The 24,518-nt window shown below is 37.3% G+C and overlaps 1 protein-coding gene across 2 annotated transcripts in view; it reads left to right on the top strand.

Annotated features, from left to right (window-relative positions):
* Positions 1-24,518, top strand: part of ELAC1 (elaC ribonuclease Z 1) — a 167,462-nt gene that overhangs the window by 53,422 nt on the left and 89,522 nt on the right. The window contains exon 1 of one of the 2 annotated variants that reach the window (XM_044082126.1): positions 12,453-12,609. The exons of the other annotated variant lie outside the window; for it this stretch is intronic. Coding sequence (XP_043938061.1) covers positions 12,507-12,609 — 103 coding nt within the window. The 5' untranslated portion in view covers positions 12,453-12,506. Of the gene's footprint in view, positions 1-12,452; positions 12,610-24,518 lie in introns of those variants that run through there. 2 annotated transcript variants of the gene reach the window in all.

Below are 24,518 nucleotides of genomic sequence, written 5' to 3' on the forward strand. Positions count from 1 at the left end.
TGTGAAATGTGCCTTTGTAAGAAAAAATTGACTGAGAAAGGCTAGGCGTTTGTTGATTTTGTTAAACTTGTGGGTGGAATGTAAAGCATATGTCCCACTTCACATCATTAATGTTTAGAAGGATACTAAAGGGGAAAAATTAACTGTAACATTTTGTGATATAAACTGCATGTTATATGCTGTACAACAGTTTTGGCAATGTGTAGTCCAGGATATTTTAAATGTGGGGGGAGTCTCTTCAGTGATTGTTGTACGTACTAATGATATTAGAGATAGCAAGTACTTTTTCTAGTTTTAAGAAATATAGGCATTACAGAGAAGAAAGGCTAGACAAAAGCCAGTTTAAATGTTAATATGCTGTGATCTTAGGCTGCAGGGTTGATGGTGGGGGTGGAGTATATACTGATTATATGATGAAATAAGATATTCTATAAGAATGCCTGGATTAATGCCCTTGGCTTAAGCTATAAACAAGTGTTTTTGTTTTGTTTGCAAGTAGGCTTGAAAAATAATACAAAATAAAAGCCATGAAAAATCAAAGACAAAGTAAACGTTATTGTCATTTAGAAAATTTAGCTAAATGACGTTTCTTGCATCAGTTCAATTCTTGAGATTACAAAGGAAAGTGAAACAACACATACAAGTAGAAGAATAAACATTACTACCAAATACAGTAGTATTCCCAGTACACGCAGGAAAGAGCAGAGGCATTTACCAACACTTGTATATGAAAAGAATACCATCCTGAGTTAAATTAACTACCTTATTTAAAGTAAAACAAAACACACTACAGATTGAAATACCCAAGTTATTTGTCTAATATTGCACTTGAGTGAGTTAAATAGTATTGACTATAGATATAATAAATAAATATTGCACTTACTTGGAATATATATAAGCATATATTGCACAAATAAATAAAAATTAACTTATGTGTCCAAACCCCTGGGACTAGTGCCAAGTTCAGAAGTCTAATCACTGTAGGGTAGAAACTTTTACTGAATCTTGTAGTTCTGCAGCGGATGCTGTGATATCTCCTGCCAGATGCTTAAAAAATCCATGTGCAGGATGCATGTTGTCTTGCATTATTTTGGTGGCCTTTTGGATGCTTATTGCAGAATAAAGATGTATCAGTGTAAGACTGGAACCTGTTACCTTCTCTAGGACCCTCACCACTCTTTGTAGCACCTTCCTTTCTGTAACTGTGCAGCTTCCAAACCAAACTGTGATGTTGCAGGTGACGATGCTCTCTATTGCACCTCTATAGAAGGTGGAGAGAATATGAGAAGGAAGCTTAGCTTTTTTCAGCTTTCTTAAAATGTGGAGACATTGGTGCACTTTCTTGACCAGTTGGCTGGTGTTTCCTGACCACGAGAGAGCCTCTGATATGTGTACACACAGGAATTTCATACTCTTAACCCTCTTCACACTCTCACCATGATCTTGAGCACTGGGTAGTTTGTTCTTCCTTTTCGTGAAGTCGATGATGTTACATTCAGTTCAAGGTTGTTCCCCTAGCACCAACTTATCAAAGATCCCACCTCCTTTCCCTACACTCTCTCATCCTCATTTGTGATGAGGCCCGCAACTGTGGTGTCATCAGCAAACTTGATGATATGGTTGGACTTGTGCTTAGCATAGCAGCCGTGGGTCAGGATGGTGAATAACAATGGGCTGAGAACACATCCCTGTGGACCCAGGTGTTAATCATGATGGACTTTGATGTTTACTTACCTGAACACACCTTCTGTAGTCTCTCAGTCAGGAAGTCCAGGATCCAGTTACAGAGATGTTTACTGATTCCTAAATGTGCCAGTTTTTCTATCAGCTGCATTGGTACCACCATACTCAATGCAGAGCTGAAGTCTATGAACAGTATCCTCACATAATTGTCTTTGCTCTCTAAATGCTCAAGGGAGATGTGTAGTGCTACTGATATGGCAGCAGCCATGGATTGGTTAGCTCTGTATGCAAACTGCAGAGGGCCAAAATCAGGAGGTAGGCATGATGAAAGATGCTTTTTGATCAGCCACTCATGTGGCATGAGGGTACGTTTGCCATGGCAAGAGAGATGTTAAATATTTCCTTGAGCACTTTGCATAGTTATCAGCACAGCCTTTTAACATCTTGCCCAGTACATTGTCTGGGCCAGCAGCCTTCCTGGGTTTCACTCTCCTTAGATCTATTCTTACCTCCTCTGTGCTGACGTTGAGTACTGCATTCTTTTCATCAGTGGGTAGCTTTAGTGAAAACCTTTTGTTTCTTTCCTCAAATCTACCAAAGAAGATATTCAAACTGTCCAGGAGTTTGATGCTGTCCTCACACTGTGCTGACCTGATTTTGTAGTCAGTGATCTCTTGCATGCCTTACCATAGTCACCTTGCAGTCCTCGTGTCTTCAAAGTGGCTCTGTACCTTTCTGTCATACTCCCTCTTAGCCTCCTTCATACCAAGTCAGATTACTGTTTGCTACACTTAGGGCTGCTTTGTCCTTAGCCCTTTAATCTGTGCATCTCTCCTGCAGAAGCTCATATATCTTAGGGGTAAGCCATGGTTCTGGTTAGCTCTAATAGTGATACTTGTTATAGTCATAAATAAATAACATTAAGAATTTACCTTATATGCCTTCAGTCAGGAACAACACTTCAGGACGTGCAAACAGAAATTGTATTCTTACAGCACTGGGAGTCTGTCTTCATAGCTCTTGATGAAGCATTCTCACTTTATATAGAAAACTGTAGTTTTATACATTTTCTTACCTGACCTGGTCATGCAGCCTCATTACGTTACAGTTATTCTGCCAAATGAAAAACTTTGCAAATGTCCTCATTCCTCGTGATTTTTGCCTCTGACTTCATGTGAACACCTTTCTATACATGATCCACCTGGTTCCAAGGGGTCTTATGTCTGACCTGGGATGTTTCAAACCTGCCCTAGCAACAATGTACTCCTAGCCTGGATGAGTCTGGCTAACAAATTCCTTTTGTAGTGACTACATGCCTCGACTTCATGCAAGACGTACTATTCTCTCTTATTACATACTAAAAAAATGCAGTTTAAGCAACAGCAATACTGTAGCTTATGAATCTGTATTTTTCCCAGCCCTGCATACAAATTATATTTGCTTTTTAACAATCATATCATAGCATCTTTAATAAACTGAGACTAATATACATTTTAATAAGCTGGTCGTGTCCCATACTCTTGGTATTTGTTACCCCATCAACACAATTTGAAATGTATGCCATCACTACCTCAGTGTATTCATCAGTGTTCAGATGCCGATTCACTGTGGCTGCCTCCTTGAACATATCCCAGTTGGTTCATTAAAAGCAGTCTTGGAGGGCCTGCATAACCCCCTCGGGCCATACCCTGATTTGTTTATTTGGGTTTCTCTCTAACCAGTGCAGGTTTGTAAGCTGGTGATAGCAAAATGGTATAATGGTTAGAGTTTCCCATTTGTGAAAGTTGCACTGCCTTACAAGCTTTCTTTAAGTTTATGTACACCTTATCCAGGATATTGTCACCCCCTTGTAAGAACGTCCACATACTGATGGTAGCATGGGAGTACTTCTTTCAGATCTGCTTTATTAGTCACCATCTGTCATATGTACAAAGTCAGGATATTTGCTGTGCAGCTCACCCATGTGTATTTACCAGGCTGTGGATTGTGATTCATTACTGAGACTAAGCAGAAATTCCTTAAAATTCCAAGAGCAGGATAAGTTATTTCTTACACTTATTTCATTGAATTACACTTTTGTAACTCTTATAATTGTGATATGCAGTTGATCTACTACATTTTGCACTGTTATAAAGCTTTTTTTACTGTTTGACTGCATTTCTGTACTGTTTTATACTGTTTTAACTATATTTTTCATTGCTAGATACTGTTTCATTACTCTAATTGCATGTTTACTGAATTACTTAACTGTAAACTGCTTTTTCATACTGACAGTTGTATTTTCTGTTTGTGGGTGCTCTATCTGTGCTTTTCTGTGCATTTTTTATTTTTTGAGGTTTCTGTGTTCTAGTCAGGTATCATATAACTGATTTGTTTGCAGTTAAAAGCATTCTCTAGAGTCTCCTTGCTCCTTCATCTGTTTTAAAACTTTCATTTAGTGGCTACAACTAGTAGCTGTAATAGTTTCCCACCCCACCCCGCCTGTTGTTGTCTTGTTCTTATACTTGGTGGCTTTGCAGTTGCCCGCCTGTACTGTATATTTGATCTGGGACACTCCTCCCAGTCTAGTGTCATTAGTTTATTATACCTAACAGAGAGAGAACATTTGTGAAGGCCAACCCACTTAGATTCTTAACCTTGAATTAACTTTTGTTCCAGCTTTCTCCTTTTCCACTTTACTAAAAAAAAAAAAAAAAAAAAAAAAAAATTCTAAGCTTGTTTCCCCCCTTTCCTGTAACGAGTCTAGTCCAGATACAGATTTGCTGTATCCAGGACTGTTTGTAAGCTCTTGAGCCCCCCAAGCCTATCTACCACAAGAGGAGTGGTTCCTGGCCCAGAAATTGTAGTTTATTGGCCGTTTGGACAGTTTTTCCATCTTTCTCAACTTTCTGGTTTAAAAGCCTGCGTTTGCTCTTGTTTCCCGCCTTTCCTGTAACTAGTATAGTCCAGATACAGACTTGCTGTATCCAGGACTGTTTGACGGTGCCAGAGCCTGCTCTTCAATTTTTCCTTTAGATCTACTAGTTCTCTCCTCTCCTGCACTTATACTAGCTTATTAGTCTAGCACTTTACCAGACTTCTTGTAGCAATTATTGTAGCACACAAGTGCTACCAGCACTAAACGTTCTACAAGGAAGCAGATCTAGTACTTATTATCAATGCCCACCCTGCCAGGCATGTCTAAAGGTCAGTTCCCTGTGCTTTCACCTATTAATCTGGTGAACTTGGGCATCCTGAGGCAATGTAGCAACTGCCTCATGTACACAGACAACCCTCTCCTCTTGCTTCTAACACTCAGACTTGCAAGAGATGCACTTGTATATCCAAATTGGAAGCCGCGCACTCTCCAGCCAAGACCAGAATAGCTGGTCAAGAGGAGAAGGTCAACACTTCCACCACATCACATGGAACACATAGCCCTCTGGAACACACACCAACACTACCTTCACATAAAAACACAAACCACACACCCACCTTCGCGGAGGCTCTCAATAAAAATATACCCAAGCAGCAGAGCCCTCCAAGGCAGAAATGCATTCGACCACCACAACACAATACTAATCACTAGACACGCAACTCTCCTAAACAGTGTACCACTCAAACAAAGCCGCTAAGGCAAAACAGCATGCCCAATACACTAGTCATAGGTGACTCAATAGTGAGGCACACTGATGTCCCACTCACTAGGCTGAATAAGGAGAAAGTAACAGTGAGCTGCCTGTCAGGTGCTAGGATCCAACACATAACGCATGCACTCAGGTCGTTCAACAGCAGTTACAAATATGACTCTGTCATTGTACATGTGGGTGTGAATGACCTGAGACGTACCTCCCTGGACTACATAAAAAGAGACATGGAGGATCTCTCTGATTATGTAGCCCAGGAGGGTATGACCCTAGCCCTGAGCAACATCCTATCATCACCCAGAATGATACCACAGTACAAGCAGAAAATGATTGATTTCAACAGTTGGCCAAGTTTCTGGTGTCATTCTAAGGGGCTCCAGTATCTGTCTGCCTGAGATGGCATGATTGACAGACCTCGTTGCTTTGCCAGAGATGGCCTGCATCTGTCACCCCTGGGCTTCTGGATACAGGCCAAGGCTCTTGCCACCCCTACAGTGCCTTTTTTAGGCGGTGTTCCAAAGACCAAATTACCACAGTAACAGCTACAAACAAATGCAATCTGAGGGTCATGTTGTTCAATGCTAGAAGTCTAAATCTCAAACTGCACTCGCTCGAGGCACTCCTTAAAATGGAGAACATCAACATTTGTGCTGTAACAGAGATCTGGTTCAAGGCAGCAGAAAGCACCCCTGCACTACCAGGCAATAAACTCATTCCACACCTTTCTGCCCCAGAACTTAGACCGAAGCTCCAAAGGTGGTGGCGTCTCCATATTCATAAAGGATGCGCACACCTCCAGACTGGTAGCCCAACACAATGCATCAGAGATACTTCAGGTGCAGCTAACATTGGGTAAGACAGAGATTCAGGTCATAGCCTGCTATAGATAGACTCGCACTCCACATTCCTAAGCACCCTGGAGAATATTAGGGTCCAACCTAACACACTCTTACTAGGCGACTTCAACTACCCCTCCATTTTATTTTTTATTTTATTTATTTAACATTTGTTAACTGGGAAAGTCCGACTTGGAACAAAGCCAATTTTCAGCGAAGGCCCGGGGAGAAACACTCCAGATGCATGTCTTTGTGATGTGGGAGGAAACCGGAGCACCCGCAGGAAACCCACACGAACACAGGGAGGACATGCAGACTCCACACAGAAGGCACCCCAGCCGAGAATTGAACCGGAGAACCTCTTGCTGTGAGGCAACAATGCTACCGCTGCACCACTGCGCTGTCCATTAACTGGGTTAACTACACATGTACCAATACACTTGCCCAACGTTTCCTGGAGTTCATTAATTCCAGTGCCCTGGACCAGCTCGTTCTTACCCCCACTAGAGGTAGCAACATCTTTCACCTGGTCATTACTAACATGGGGGACTGTTGCTCTACACCAATAGTCAGCTCGACCCTGGTTAGATCCGACCACAAACGAATCACCTTGGAAGTCCACATCCCTCTCACCCCCCCACCCCCAGCAAAGGTAACCGCCATGGAAAACTTCTCCAAAGCTAACTTTGAGATCCTGAAAACGGAGGTGGCTAACTTCATGGCACCCATGCAAATGGAGAATAGTTGTATACTCTGGAACAAGCTACCCATCTATGTCAAGCAAAGTTCCTCATTAGCACTCTTCAAGAAAAATCTTGATGAGTGGATGGGAAATAGGAAATACACCCTGGGGATCACTTCTGTGGCTCTGCTCGACAGGGGCTCAGGAAAATAACTTTCTTGGGTGGCATAAGCCAGGGAACCTTGTTGGCTAGGCTTACTTAGGCCCTTGGGCTGATAGCCTAGTACCTACCTATAAACCTATGACTGTAGAATCATACACCAGTGCACTGTACGAACACGTGCACAAATGCATGGATCTCGCCATACCCAGCAGAACCAAGACACACTCTCCTCCAATCTGGTGGTCCCCTGTCATAAACAAACTCTACAACAGAATGAGGAAACTGATGCGGAATAAGGTGAAATCCCAAGACTGGAAAAACTCCCTTACCTGCCTCGGCAAAAAGTTGAGATCTCTCATCAAATACAATAAAGCTAGGTATGAAAACAGAATTGCAGCAGATAGTAAAGACAACCACAAGGCCTTCTATAGTTATGTAATCTCCACGGCAATACTCAGATTTATTCTGAGCTACTGCATAATGGTACCTCCTATACCGAGTCAACGGATAGTATACTGGCCGATAGCTTCAGTGCCAGCTTTATGCCCCTCTCCTCCCCCAAAAGACCAATCACAATACCATTAGATTACCAGGCACCCAGTGTTACTGCTGCACACGTTACAACAGCACTGTCCAAGGCCAAGAATACAGCTCCTATGGGACCTGACAATATCCCTGGTTGTGTTCTACATGAACTAAAGAATGAACTGGCACCTTACCTGTGTGCCCTGTTTATTCACAGCCTCACCTCAGGCTTTGTCCCTGCCGAATGGCGCACTGCTACAGTCATCCCTTTCCACAAAGGAGGAGCGACTACAGACCCTGGGAACTATCGCCCCATTAGCCTGACAAGTCTGATATGCAAAGCTATGGAACGCATCATCATGGACTTAATAAACAAGGATATAGGGAATCTCCAAACTCTGGATCCCACACAGTTTGGTTTTGTGAAGAGTAGATCATGCCTGCTCAACTTGGTCAACTTCTTTGAGTCGGTCACCAGAGCTGTGGATGAAGGCAAGATGGTTCATACAGCCTACCTTGATCTGGCCAAGGCTTTTAATACCATTCCCCACTCAGGAAGCATAGAAAAACTCACTAAGCTTGGCATCAACCCCTGTATCACCAGGTGGGTTGCAAACTGGCTCGCAGATAGAACCCACAGTGTGAAAATAGCCGACTCCAAGTCAGACTGCCGATTAGTCACGACTGGAGTCCCACAGGGTTTGGACCTGGGTCCTCTCCTGTTTGGTATCTACTTCTCTGAAGTCCAGGCCAACACGAAGGGTCTCTAGCTAACAAAGTCCGCAGACGATTGCAGGTTGGGAGCTATTATTAACTCCCCAAGTTATGTTGACATCCTACTGAATGGCCTCACTGTGACCAACAGCTTGTGTCAGAACCATGGCCTTAAGCTCAATGCCAAAAAATGTGTCGTCATCCCCTGTGGGAAAAACCTGTTTTTCATGAAGACGTTATAAGAGATCTGGGAACACAGGTTGACAGCAACCCCTCTTTTGATCACCACATTGGCACTGTAGTCAGAAAGTCCTTCTATGTGGCGCATCTCATTACTAAGGGTTTTGCATCCAGGAAGAAAGAGGTCATGTCTCCCTCTACTCTTCCCTCATTAGGCCAATCATTGAGTACAATGCCCATTTGGCATGTACCTCACTATATACCTGCAACAACTGGAGAGGGCACAAAAGTACCTCACAAAGAGGATCCTAGGCCTTAAACACTTATCCTATATGGACAGACTCAAAAAACTCCAACTATTCTCTGTCTCATATCGCCTACTTAGCGGCGATCTCTGATTGACTTACAAAGTCATGTCTGACCCAGCTCTGTTAGAAATGCTACATCTAAAGAAATCCCAATCCCTCCGCACCACATGCTCCAGAGACCTCAACCTCATTACCACAATTAACAGAACATTCTGGAGGGACAAGTTCATACCCAGAGACTGCCCATGCTATGGAACAGACTTCCCATACATGTCAAGCAGAGCACCTCGCTGACCCTCTTCAAGAGAAATCTTGATGAGTGGATGGGAAACAGAAAATTCACCCTGGGGATAACACCAGTGGCTCTACTCAACAGATGCACTGGGAACTAAGGTTGGGTGGCATTATGCCAGGGTAATCCTATGGCTAGGCTTGTAAAGGCCCAGGGGCCATTAGCCTAGTACACACCTATGAACCTATGTGATAGATTAGTTTATTTAGAGCCTCAGTGGTATTGGCACTAGGTGGGATATACACCTCTGTTACACTGACCCCATTCAACTCCTTAGGCAAGTAAAATGGTATATATTTAATGGACAGGAACTCTTAAGTTCTCACAGCAATGTGATGGTAAGATTTCACAGTTGCTGCACCATCTTTTGTTAACATAGATGCAGACTCCATCTCCTCTGGCCTTTCCACAGAGTGTATATTTTCTGTCTGCATGAAACTGTGTAAAATTCTCTAAGTTTAGTGCACCATCATTTATCTTGTCATGCAGCCACGTCTCGGTAATCAAAAATAAACAAGTATTTTTCACCTTGTTATTGTTGGAGAGTTCCAGTCTCATGTAGTCCTTCATGCTATCCAGTAATCTCACATTAGCTAGCAGTATAGCTGGTAGTACAGGCCTGTAGTGGTTTGCTTTTAACTTTACATCAATACCTGCTTTGCAACCTCTTTTCCTTGTTCTCTAACATGTCTTTCTCTTTTTTTTTTTTTTGTCCAACGCATTCCAGAAACCTGTTCTACCAGTTTTAGGCACTTTAGAGTGTGAAGAGTTAAAATACCCAGCTGTTGTAGCTATGAGCAAGTAGTAGGCCCCAGATACTCTGCAGACTTCAGGGCATCCAACCAGCAACATGTAGATGTTTGACTGTTTAATTTCTAGTAACTTCTGTCTGCTGTAAGTTATTGCACCTTCAAATGGAGTGCAGAAACTGATTTTTTTTCGATATTTATTTTCTGTGCAAAACAAGACAAAAATATGCACATCTCCAGAATGAGCTGACACAGCTGCAGCCACACAGGGTGCCATTTTTTATTTATTTTTTTGCCAGATTTCTTACATCTGCAAATATATTAGCTTTTTTTTTTTTTTTCTCATTAGCAAATGTTCAGTGGGAAGTCAAGAAGTCTCTCAAAAGCAACTCAAAAGCTTTTTCCTTTTGGCAAAGTAATAGACATTTGGCTCAAACCAGTATATAAAAAAGTGTCCCACATCATAGTTGATTCATGGGATTTTTTTTGAGTCGGTTAACTGCCGACAAATGTAACAAGGGAGTGACATTTGTAACTGTAGCTGTCACTGATCTTTTTTCATGCATCCCAGAAAAGTATGGGATGACGAGATTTGAGAGAAGTATTCACAAATACGGTGCATGCTCATGGGATAAAATCCTGTTATTGACTGAGTTAATGGAAATTGTGTTAAAACACAACTACATCTTCTATGAGGGGGAATACTACAGACAAAATAATGGTGTGGCTATGGGTGCAGCGTGCGCACCAATATTCGCAAACTTAGTTCTACTAAACTGGGAAGAAGAATGTGTTTTTAAGGGTGAGTGGTACAAATACATGAGTTGTTATGTACGATTTTTGGATGACATTTTTATTTTATGGGATGGTTCTTTGTATGAATTAGAAAAGTTTCTTAAATATATAAATACAACCTGTGAATATTTGAAATTCACACACAATATTGATCAAAAGGGTATGTCATATTTAGATACACATATTTCCATAGTTAATAACCAGTTCTGTTCCAAAATACATAGGAAAAGTACATTTAGTAATGCATATTTACATTATTCCAGCTGCCATGCTTATAGCCAAAAGGCTAGCATTATTAAGGGGCAATGCATTAGGGCAGCTAGAATGACGTCTGATTTTAATGACATGGTCAGAGAACTGGATTTTATAGGGAATATGTTTAGGAAAAGAGGATACCCTATAGCCCTTATAAACAATACTATCAAATATGTCAAGGGAGAATGGGGTAAAAAATACAAACCCCTATTAGGAGGTGAAACTAGAAAATCAGATAATAAAGATAATGAAATTATGAATAAGGTTAACCCATTTCCACGAGCGTACATATCACTATATGGTAACCATTCTAAGGAAATACAAAAGATACTTACATCCAATTGGAATATCATGAAAATGAATGGGAATGTCTATCCATTTTTAGGAGAATACCCCACCTTTGTACACAAAACTGCAAGTAATCTTAAGAGTAGGTTTGAGAAAAAAGTGAATAATAAAGGTACTCAGAATAATAGTAATAGGAAAATGGGGGGTACACACAAATGTGGGCAATGCAACCAATGCTTTGCAGTAATGGAGGATGACACTTTAACATTGGAAGACATGAACCACACAACATTGAGGTTCCGGAATGGGAATTGTAGGACACGATATGTTATATACCTGGCAAAATGTACAAAATGTTCCTGTTTTTATGTCGGTAAAACCGACAGGTGCTTAAGAAACAGAATATATGATCACTATTCCTATATTAGAAAGAAAGATATAACCAATGCTTTATATAGACACATATTGAAAAGTTCTGGCTATATGTTTAAGTTTGCTGTCTTAGAGCACATACTTGTCAGTGCTAGAGGTGGTGATGTCAGAAAAAAACTTGGTGAGAGGGAGGTTTGATGGCAAATATTTCTGAATGCTACAACCCACCTGAGAATCAATGACAGTATTTCTATCAAGCCTATATTAGAATTAAAAGGTTAATGGTAACATGGTTGCGCTCTGCACACTTAGGGGCAAACAACATCAAAATTTAGCTATACAGGAATTGCATAAGATCTTATGTTCAGCACTAGTCAGGTTTTCTTTGTACAAGAATATCTTTTAGTTTGTTTTTAGTGAGAGCACTGAGCACTTTAATGGACTAGTATTGTCTAATTAATTTTAATTGTCTTGATTGTTTAATGTGTTTAATTGGTTAGGAGGGATATATAATCTTGAGGTGAATGTTACTTTGTGTTCTGAAGAAGTCTACTATGTTAGATGAAAGCGCTTAACCTGTGTGTTGATGTATCGAATAAACAGTTGCACCTAGAGTTGTGAAGTTCTTCTTGAATCGTATCACCCTTTACAGCAAAATTATTTTCCTGTGGACTGTATTTAATAGTTGCTTTTCGCTGTATTTTTGACTTTACATTGTAGCATTTGGGTGAATGGATTCTTTAGACGAACTGCCATCTATTTTTTCTCCAGGAAGAAGGGATGAAATCCAAAAACTACAGTCGGAAATGGCCATTATTAAAGGAGAGCTTACCAGACTGATGGAGCTTATCAGTCAGCCTGAGGGGAGGAACGAAGGAATGCTATTGATGACGTCATCGCGTTTAGTAAGTGGAAGTAAAAATTCAAATTCCATCCCCAATGGCCAGGGAGATGGCGGTTTACTTATCGGACCCTCTCATGGATCCAATGATAACAACAAATTGCAGTTAAATCCTTCTATTGAATTTCTAAGAAGGGATGATTGCGGATCGGAGGACGAGTTTAATATATCGGAAGCAAAACCTAAGCGGATGGTCTCCCAAAAAAACCTATTCGGTAGTCGGGCAAACTATCACTACAGGTACTGTTAACCCACAAGCTAGTAATGCATTTAAACAGAATGAAAATTATAAAAAACAAGATTTAGATGAATTTTTTAACAGTAAATATGATTTTGTTACTTGTCAGTGCAAGGAAAAGATTGGCATTGGTTTCTTGTTTGTCAAAGAGAATGACAAAACCTTGAAAGATTTAATTTATGACTTTGGCAAGAAGTTGGGGACAGTTAAAACCCTACAAATGGACAATATCTATCTTAAAAGGTGTCTTGAACTCAAGATTGTACCCATGGGTTTAAGATTTTTTAAACAACCCATGGGAGTGGACATGGACGAAAGTAATACGCTTGAATGTAACAAATTATTTGACAATTTTGGGTTCAGCTTTATGGAGTTTATAATGAAATGTAATGATAAGAAAATATGTGCATTAATGCAAGAAATTGAGCATTTAAATGTTGTTATTAACCTCCAGGCATTTCTGCAGTTACACCCTAATTAATAATTCTAAAACCATGTTACATACAAGGTCATGATAGCAAACACAATTGTATTGATATATGACCTCTGTCAATGAGTTAACAAAGATTTGTTGTTTACCGAATTGGAAGGTTTTTACCACAAACAATATGAATGGGTAGATAGAAATTGCAATGAACAGTTTGATAGAAAATGTAAAAAAATAAAAAGGGACATTGACCAGTATGAGAGACAACAAGCATACAGATGGAGTAATTATAAAAGTAACACAGAAACACAAGGGAACAGACAAAATTTTCATAAGTACCCAGGTAGGGACTTCAATAATAAAAATAAATCATACAGTAGTAGAAATTATGGTAAAGGGATTTTTTTAGGAACAAACAAATGTGTAGGACACAGACAGGAGACACACCCTATTTCACGCCAAATGGGGTGGAGAGAGACCCCCCAGAGGGGGAATTGGGAAAATCAGAATTGGAGAAGGTAGAAGAGGAGTTAAAAATTGTCAAACACAATGATATATGTTTTAGTTTAGGAGATTTTACTATTTTTAACTACACAAGTTTTAAATTAGAAAAGGAACATTTTTCATTGTTTTCCAGGGGGATGAAATTTGTCCCCAACACCCTATTTTATATTACTGATTATATTATAGAACTTAAAGTATTTATGCAGAAACTTAATTTGGCTTTATATTTCCATGATAATAACAGTGTACCGGTGAGTAAGCCCTTTACAAAGGGTAGTACATTTATCCCACCCATGAACTCCACCCTAGCCACTTATGAGAAGGTTGTGACTAAAGATATATAGAGGTTATACAATTTGTGTAAAAATAAAAAGGAAAAGAGACGCAATTTGAGTGAAAAGGAGGTTGCTGTCTTAAAATAAATACAAGAAGACCATCATATTTGGGTTATGAAACCTGGTAAAGGAGGGGGTGTAGTTTTATATGATACTGATGAATACACCAACAAGATGCATGCAATTTTACTTAATTCGGGAAATTATGAAATATCCTCCCTCAATGAGGTAAATGTGGGGCACCACAAGCTAGATCTTTATCTAGAAGAGTTTCTTCTGGACAATAGGATTGATTTAGAATTCTGTAATTTCTTAAAGGTAAAATCCCTGGTATTAGCCACCATTGTGGGGATACCAAAAGTACATAAAAACTTGGAGGACCCACCATTTAGGCCTATTATTTCTGGCAGCAACTCAAAAGCTTTTCCTTTTGGCAAAGTAATAGACATTTGGCTCAAACCAGTATATAAAAAAGTGTCCCACATCATAGTTGATTCATGGGATTTTTTGAGTCGGTTAACTGCCGACAAATGTAAGGAGGGAGTGACATTTGTAACTATAGATGTCCTTGATCTTTTTTCATGCATCCCAGAAAAGGATGGGATGATGAGATTTGAGAGAAGTATTCACAAATACGGTGAATGCTCATGGGATAAAATCCTGTTATTGACCGAGTTCATGGAAATTGTGTTAAAACACAACTACATCTTCTATGAGGGAGAATACTACAGACAAAATAATGGTGTGGCTATGGGTGCAGCATGCGCACCAATATTCACAAACTTAGTTTTACTAAACTGGGAAGAAGAATGTGTTTTTAAGGGTGAGTGGTACAAATACATGAGTTGTTATGTACGATTTTTGGATGACATTTTTATTTTATGGGATGGTTCTTTGTATGAATTAGAAAAGTTTCTTAAATATATAAATACAACCTGTGAATATTTGAAATTCACACACAATATTGATCAAAAGGTTATATCATATTTAGATACACATATTTCCATAGTTAATAACCAGTTCTGTTCCAAAATACATAGGAAAAGTACATTTAGTAATGCATATTTACATTATTCCAGCTGCCATCCTTATAGCCAAAAGGCTAGCATTATTAAGGGGCAATGCATTAGGGCAGCTAGAATGACATCTGATTTTAATGACATGGTCAGAGAACTGGATTTTATAGGGAATATGTTTAGGAAAAGAGGATACCCTATAGCCCTTATAAACAATACTATCAAATATGTCAAGGGAGAATGGGGTAAAAAATACAAGCCCCTATTGGGAGGTGAAACTAGAAATTCAGATAATAAAGATAATGAAATTATTAATAAGGTTAACCCCTTTCCACGAGCGTACATATCACTATATGGTAACCATTCTAAGGAAATACAAAAGATACTAACATCCAATTGGAATATCATGAAAATGGATGGGAATGTCTATCCATTTTTAGGAGAATACCCCACCTTTGTACACAAAACTGCAAGTAATCTTAAGAGTAGGTTTGAGAAAAAAGTGAATAATAAAGGTACTCAGAATAATAGTAATAGGAAAATGGGGGGTACACACAAATGTGGGCAATGCAACCAATGCTTCGCAATAATGGAGGATGACACTTTAACATTGGAAGACATGAACCACACAACATTGAGGTTCCGGAATGGGAATTGTAGGACACAACATGTTATATACCTGGCAAAATGTACAAAATGTTCCTGTTTTTATGTCGGTAAAACCAACAGGTGCTTAAGAAACAGAATATACGATCAGTATTACTGTATTAGAAAGAAAGAAATAACCAATGCTTTATATAGACGCCTACTGAAAAGTTCTGGCTGTGATATGTTTAAGTTTGCTATCTTAGAGCACATACTTGTCAGTCCCAGAGGTGGTGATGTCAGAAAAAAACTTGATGAGAGGGAGGTTCGATGGCAAATATTTTTGAATGCTACAACCCACCCGGGAATCAATGACAGTATTTCTATCAAGCCTATATTAGAATTAAAAGGTTAATGGTAATATGGTTGCACTCTACCCACTTAGTAGGGGCAAACATCAAAATTTAGCTATACAGGAATTGCATAAGATCTTATGTTCAGCACTAGTCAGGTTTTCCTTGTACAAGAATATCTTTTAGTTTGTTTTTAATGAGAGCACTGAGCACTTTAATGGACTAGTATTATCTAATTTTAATTGTCTTGATTGTTTAATGTGTTGGGTTAGGAGGGATATATAATCTTGAGGTGAATGTTACTTTGTGTTCTGAAGAAGTCTACTATGTTAGATGAAAGCGCTTAACCTGTGTGTTGATGTACAAAATAAACAGTTGCACTTAGAGTTGTGAAGTTCTTCTTGAATTGTATCACCCTTTACAGCGAAATTCTTTTCCTGTGGACTGTATTTACTTTTTCATGGAGATGAGCTGCCTGCAGGTGAAAGCAATTAATCTTGAGAGATCTGAATATTCTTTGCTGAGGGAAATGCAAACTTTAAAGGTACAATGGCAAGCAGTTCATAGAAAAATAAAGTTTGAAATTATGGTTTGCGAATAAGTGATAGCTGCCTTAGTGCTTTGTTGTATTTAATAGCGCAATGTACAATTTAGTTTTATTTAAAGATAGTCAGTGCACATTTTAGGGCTAAAAGTTAATGTCTTTAATGTTTTCTGAAAGCATATAAGTCGCTTTTCATATCTGGGAGGGGAGTAGAGAACTTCTCTTTTGAATATTTACATAGTTTTGTGTGCTTCTTCTAAGTTAATAGGGTTGGGGTGTTTTGTAAAATTATTTAGTTTTTTCTGTTTGAGGTTTTTCATTAAAACAAAAAGTCTTGAAAATGTGACATAGGTTTAAATGGAGATGAGAAGAAACAACTGTACAAAAGATCAGTTTGCCAAACATTAGTGTGTTCATGTAACATGAAAATGGAAATACACATTCGTAAAATCATGACATGTATAATAGTGGGAACAAATTTTTATTATGATGGGAATGCTATCCGTACTATCTTGGAACACAGACGTCCTTACAAATGTAGACAAAAAGGAAATTATATTAAGAAATGCAGAGTGCGAGTAGCAATGCTGCAGGAGTCACATTTGGAAGGAAATTGGCATACGACTTGGTAGTGTGGAGCTATTGGCAAGGGAGGAGGATTACATTGGCATATATTTATATTCCATCAAAAATGCTATTATGGCGCTTAAGAAAATTTTTCAGAGAAATAATCAGCTTTCAGCGGGGAATATTATTTGTAGGTTTGGGACTGGAAGGTGATGTGCAATAGTGAGTTTGTATCCGTGGACACAGAAGTAAAACATAAAAGAAGGTAGATTTCTGAAGAAATTCATGCAGATATTCAGTATGAAAGATGTGAATTCAATAGTAGGAGCTCTGACGGAATGTACATATTATTCCCCATGGTACAATAACTGGACTAGACTAGATAGAAATTGTGTTTCATAAGAATGTGTATTTAACTGAAGGCTTTGACATATATCTGATAACTAATTCAAAGCTACGTACCAATAAAAACCAAGATAAAAATGCAAGATAATGAAGTAAAAGTGAGACAATGGTGCTTTCCCACCTACCTGATAAAAAGAGAAGAATTTAAGGACTGGGTAGTAGAAACTGAGTTATTAGGAAAGGTAGAAATACCTTCAAAAGTTATAGTTAGTGAGTGGAATAAAATGAAAATGGAGTTCAAAAATAGGATAAAAATAAAAGAGAGAGGGAGATCTGTAATAGAATTTACTTAGAGGGGCTGACAAAGGTTAAATATTGTAGAATAAGGGGAACCTCCTAGAACAAGTGCTAAACGGGAGTATTTGTATAACATGCATTAACTTAGGAAGATTGTTGTTAAGAAACTATTTTTTGATAATGCCAGAGCACAAAATTGTTTAGCATGATGACTTAGACAACATAAAATACAAGAGGTTTTCACCAAGCTTAGGGAGCCTATAAGAAAAAAAAAAAAACAGCGATCTTGTAGAGGTATTAGAGATATTTCAGAAATGTTATGAAAATTTGTATAAAGCAGAGAAATGTGGAAATAAAGAGCACAAATGTGTTTATGATCTTAATTATGCCAAGGTCAGAGGTAGATGACGTTCAACAGCTAACAGTTAAGAAAGCAAGAAATGAGATAAAACTGCAATGTGTAATCTTTCTTCAGGAAGGTCCATAAGAACAGATGGTATTACTGTGGAAGTTTGGAAGTTGGAAAGTAGGAGTGATAAGATCTGGAAGTTTTGTTTAATAGTATTTTAAAAGGAAGGAAAGCACAGCCTCTTGGAAGAATGCTGTGGTGGCTGTATTACCTAAAGACAGTGAAAACCCATCAGACCCAGCTTCATATAGACCCATTTCAATTTTAAACCATTATTACAGGGTGTTTGTTTGTATTAGCTAAACAAATGGCAAAGTGATACCAAAACTGATAAATATGGATCATTGTGAATTTGTGGAGGAGAGGCAAATATTTGAGAATATTAATATGACAGTGTTGATCCAGAAGGAAGCAGAATGTAAGAAAATACATCTATTGGTCTTGCTGCATAGAAAACAATGAATAGAGTAAACTGGGATTTTATGTGTTGGGCAGTGGAAGCATTTGCATTCCCCGATAAAATAATGAGGTTAATTTGGAGGATATATGAAACATTAGACGCAAGAATTAGTGTGAGGGTTTCTTTCTGATCAGTCATGTTTGAACAGAGGAACCAAGCAGGGATGCCCTTTCTCCCCGTTTTGGATTTGCTTTGTTTAGAGAGCCACTAGCAAAGAAAATAAGATACTCAGAAATGAAGGGATATGATTGGCATGGTAATCAAGAAAAGGTGGCTTTATTTGCAGATGATATTGTTTTGTACTTGATAAATACAGAAAAGGACATCTCATTTTTGAGATGGTTTCAAGTCTTTATGGGATATAAAATTGATGAAGATAAAACAAAGCTATAGCTGTAAATTATGTATCAACACATGAATTAGTTCATCAGTAACCATATTTATGGATACTTGGTAAGATGAAGTATTTTATTACCTTAGATGTGAAAAATCTCTTTACCTCAATTCCCAATGATTTGGGCATTGAAGCTATAAGAGACATATTAATGACAGATATGTCTTTTTCAAGTGATAGACAGTTACTTGTATGCCAACTATTAGATGTAGTACTAAATAATAATGTATTCATGTTTTTAAATGAGCACTATCTACAGAAATGGGGGGTGGCAATGGGCACCCCGTGTGCAAACACCTATTCCAACTTGGTTGTTTTAGCCTGGGAACGTTCTTGCCTATTCACCCACCCCCTATTTGCTCAGATAAAAGTCTATAAACGTTTTGTAGATGATATTTTTATCATATGGGAAGGCACTGAGACTGATTTTACAAAGTTTTTGAACCATCTTGAGAGTACTTCCACCTTTTTACGTTTTACCATGGAATGCTCCTCCAAATCCATAAATTTTCTGGATGTGACATTAAATATTACTAAGGATGGTACTATAAGTTCTACACTCTACAGGAAACCAACTTGGAGGAATACACTTTTAACTTTTGACAGTATGCACCCTAGGTATGTTTTTCCTGGTATTATCAAGAGCCAATTTATCAGATTAAAAAGACTCTGTAAAGATATACATAATTTACAATTTGAAGCAGACCGTTTAGAATTATTATTTAGGGAGAGAGGTTATGATCCAAGCCTCGTCTCAACCACCAGGAACAATGTTATCAGGACTACACTGTTGAAGAATCAGGATACCCATATTAGAAAAATTAAATACTCCAATGGATATAAAGATTTTGTACCTGTAATTCTGAATTTTACTAGCATTACTAATGACATTAAAAAGGTCTTTTATAATAATTGGAAAGTACTTACTATAGATCCTTTTGTCAAACAACTAATAGGGGAAAGGCCACATTTTATGTTTAAGAACAGCCCGAACTTAAAACAATTACTATGTAATGATAAATGCACCACTGAAAACCTATGCTTATCATTTAGCAACAAGAAAGGCACATTTCCTTGCTATAATTGCAAAAGATGTAGCTACATCTCAAGAAAAACAGAATTTAAACACCCTACATTGGATTTTACTTTTTATCCAAAGTTTTATGCTAATTGCTGTACTAAGAATCTCATTTACCTGGCCACCTGTAAAAACTGTTCAGCCTTTTATATTGGCCTCACTAAAAGATGCCTAAAAGATAGAATATATGGCCACCTATATGATATTCAGAAGAAGAATGAATTAAACGCATTAGCAAAACACATCTTGGAACACCCCCATCATGATTTTGAGTTTAAGGTACTAGAGATAGTTATACCTAACAAGAGAGGTGGAGATAATTCATTACTTCTGAATAACAAGGAATTAAAATGGATATTAAGATTGGCTGCACACATACCCCCTGGTATCAACAACCTAGTTTCTATCAAACCAGTTTTGGAAGCCAGATAGAATTTCAGAATTGAATACTGATGGTTGGCCTGCAGTCATCCTAGATTCCTAGTTTTAGCTATTTCCCTGTCTGCACCTTGTGTATATTGTCTTTTGTACAACTCATTTCCCCCCCCCCTTTACAAATGTTTATAAAGTCTTCATTTTTATTCATTAGTATTTAAACATACAGTTTCATTATATTATAACATGTTCACATTGTTTGTCTATTTTTGTATATAATTATGTTTATAATATTTATTCATTTAATTATTTACCTATATATGAATGATGAATAACATACATATAGTATTTGTTTATTATACTGTTTAGTTCTTGTAATGACTAATCAAACACCCATCTATAACAGTTTACACATACTAATACTGATATGCTAAAATAATTTGTATTTATATTCACATTTATATATAATTAAATGTACATATGTTTTCTATATTTTTACATTAATACCCATAGGGACGTATTATAACTCTATATATATTTGTCTATTTATTTAATGTTTGATATTTAATGTTTAATATGTAATATTTAATATTTAATATTTGATTAGATAAATAAAATATTGATTATTTATTATTTTTTATATATATTTTTATATATATTTCATTATACATCCAACTATATATATTATATACTTTAAACTTCATATTTTATATTTCATATTTTGTTAGACTCATATTAATATAAAATTTTTTTTAAATATTTATGAATAATATCAAATTTATGATCTTTATTATAATAATTGAGTCTACCGCTATATCTATGAATTTATTAAAGACTAACAAAAAACTTGTAAGATTCATTGCCATCATAACGCATTTACATTTCATCAAAGAAGATATTTATTTATTAATTTTTATAAAAAATTGTTTCGTATACACGACATTATTGTTTTTGTTTTAAATGTGCTTTTTCATATTGAAACGTGGTAATTTTGTTATTTATTTTTGGAACACTCGCTGTCAGCGTTAACTTTCAGTGTTGACAACTAGCTGGAGAATGGTTCTTGAACAGTTTAGCTCTTTAAAATCTTGGGCTCTTTTTGAGCAGCACGTACTAACCAAAAACCTTTTAATTAATTTTCTAATTGAAAAATTGAATGATTTGTTTGCTTTGATTTGGCGCCTTTTTATATTTATCTGTATAAATAGATGATTTGAATTTTATGTGTATTGTCTGATGAAGCGTAGTGGTGACTACGCGAAAGCGCTTACAATAAACGTTTTTTGGTGTTCGTATACTGGATTACTTATTGCTTATTGGAAAAGTGAAGCTACTGTTTTTGATTTATTGACTTGCTCATGTCATTCATATGAACTTTGAGTTTCGTTTGGACATATCAAGACCTTATACAACTTCGTGGTGAGAGAGCCTGGTTATTCTCTTCATTTTGGAGCATATGGATTAAAAAGGTTTCTGTTTTGGCAGCTAAGGATATGTGGCAAGAAACTAAACAAAAGATAATACAAAGACTAAGAAAGTGGAAGCTCTTGTTTATGGATTTGGATAGTGAGATACAAGCAGTGAAATGTTTTAGTATATGGGTCAGACTTCTTTTTATCAACCAGAGAAGAAGTTGTGGATAATAATTACTAAAGAGTTGAAGGAATTTATCTGGGAGAGGAAGAGGGCAAGAGTAAAGTAGGATAAGCTGATACTTCCAACAGAGCATGGTGATTTAGAATTACCTGATTTGAAGGGATATTTTAGAGATACATAGTTAAGACTCATAATCACAACACAAGTCCAATGTTAGAATTCAAAATGGAAAGGGATGATAATTAAGTTTGTGTGTATGGGGGGGGGGTCAAGAAAATAGAGAGAGTGGGATTTTGGATGCAGATCTTTAAGGAGAATGACAGCCATACAGAATATTGTATTTATAAAGTAGCAGAGAGTATTCTCAGATATGAATGGAGAAAGATTTTGCCAATAGGACTGCAAGTAGTGGTACAGAAAATTGGCAAGAGGGGCTGGAATTTGCTGGAGAAAAATGGCAAAGGAACTAAGGTATTAGGATAAATAACTAGAGAGGGATACATAATAGTGTAGGATGAGGCTAAGGAAATGTCTGGACTGTAGACTAGAGACTGCCTTCCTTATTAGGATTGATACTAGAGTACAGGCAACAAGAAAGGGATAGGGGAATCTTAAGTGAAAGACCTGCTCTGGTAGAGTTTTTATTTGAGTCTAAAACAGAAGCCATTGTTTAAAGGGGGTAATTAGTAGTACATGTAAAATATTGCACAATAACTATAAGAATCAATCAGAGGATATTAGAAAAGATTGGGAAGAGAGACTGGAAAATCAATTTACAGGAGAACAATGAGAGGATATATGCATGGCTCCCAAGTGTGCAACAAAGTCCAGATGGTTTAGGATTTCGGATTTTTGCTTGGAAGTGTTCTTATATGTATTTTTATACTCCTAGCAGACTTCAACGAATTTTTCCACAAGTAGATAGCAAATGTTGGAGGTGTGATAGAGAAGAAAGGTAAACTGAAATGTTTTGGGAGGTAATGAGTTGGCAGATTTTTAAAATTCCCTACAGAGTACTCTATCAGAATTATTGAATGAGTAAATGGCTGCAATAAAGGAAATTATTACTTTGAGCTTGGACACATGATCTTAATTTTGTAGACATAATAAGGCCTTGTTAAGGTTAATTTTCTTGGCTGACAAAAGAGTAATTACTAGAAAATGGAAATCAAAGTCTAAACCAACTGTATTTGGAGTATTGAAATTATAAAAGAAAATAACTGGAAGAAGGATCTTTAGTAAAGGGAAGGAGCAAATTACATATAAATAAATGGAAATTGTGGGAACAATACATGCAGCATGATGTTCAGCAAGAGAAGGAGGAGGAATGAAGTTTAAGGGAAGCAGAAATTCAGCTATTTAAGTAATGTTGGACCGATGATAGTTACATGGAAAGAAAAGCTAATGTGCTGTATAATGTATATACATGGAAAATGTTAAAATGTTTTTTTTTCTGTTAATGTACGTTTGCCTTTGTCTTAAGTGATAATTTAATAAAGGTGTTAAAAAAATAGACAGGAGTACAGTAAATAAATACTTAGTCTCAAGAAGGCACAGTGTTTTGTTTAAGATGTTTTCTTATTCCAGATGACAGGTAAAATGAGAATGTAACTGATGCTGAGCCTGTGCCTAGTGGTTTGCAGATGAATACAATTAAAATAAAAAATACTCCCACTGATTTAAAATAGAATATGTGGATGACATAATTCCACAAAATATATTGCTTACCTTCCTTTTCTGTTACATGTCTGCTCTAGGGAATTGAGATTCCATGTAGAATAGTTTTGTTTATTTAGTCCTACCCTTTGGTTTGCCCATAGCTGCAGGTATATTTCCAAAATCCATGTCCATATCCATATTGCTAGTATTTTTCCTACCTGAGGATCCAGAAGATTTATACATTTCCATATCTGGGCAATTGCCTCATTGTGGGCAATTTATGCTTGCAGTTAAGTATTATCAGAGCTACAGTAATGTAGACATTTCTGTAAACACTTGCAAGAGTACAGAACAACCACAATCCATATTTTCTGAGCAGTACTTGATTCTTTTTTTTTTACAGTAATGTGTCTGTCTTTGAGCAGACCGAAGGAAAATTCATTCTTATTACTGAACCGAATAACAAGTCTATTGAGAGAATCAGCAAAATGGTCTGAACTTTGCCATGTGGTTTCATAGGTTCATAAGTACATAATAAACTAACTTACCAGTAGGGCCCTTAAAAGCCTAGCCGTGCAGCCCAAATGTGAAACACAAATCTGATTTATATTTGATTTATTGGGGGTATTTACTGACTGCTTCTTACCATCAGAGACATAGGAGCTAGACCAGGAATGGATTTCCGATTACTCATCCTTTGGTCCAAGTTGTGTTTAAATAGGGATAGAGAGGAGCTCTGCTTCACATGGATGGGGAACCTGTTCCAGAGAATGGGAATTCTCTGAGAAAGATATTTCTCTCTCCAACATGTCCTATTTATGTTTCAAGCAAAATTTAGGCCTTTTAATTTAATATTCCTGATGCTATTTGTTTTGCAGATGTGCAAAAGATCCATCAAAACAGAATCCAGGAATGCCTTGTATGCCAGGCAAATATCACTTCTCAGAAGTCTATATGATACTGATTA

The sequence above is a fragment of the Protopterus annectens genome, chromosome 1.part1 (assembly GCF_019279795.1).
Source record: "Protopterus annectens isolate FY-2018-M chromosome 1.part1, PAN1.0, whole genome shotgun sequence".
NCBI classification, from domain to species: domain Eukaryota; kingdom Metazoa; phylum Chordata; order Ceratodontiformes; family Protopteridae; genus Protopterus; species Protopterus annectens.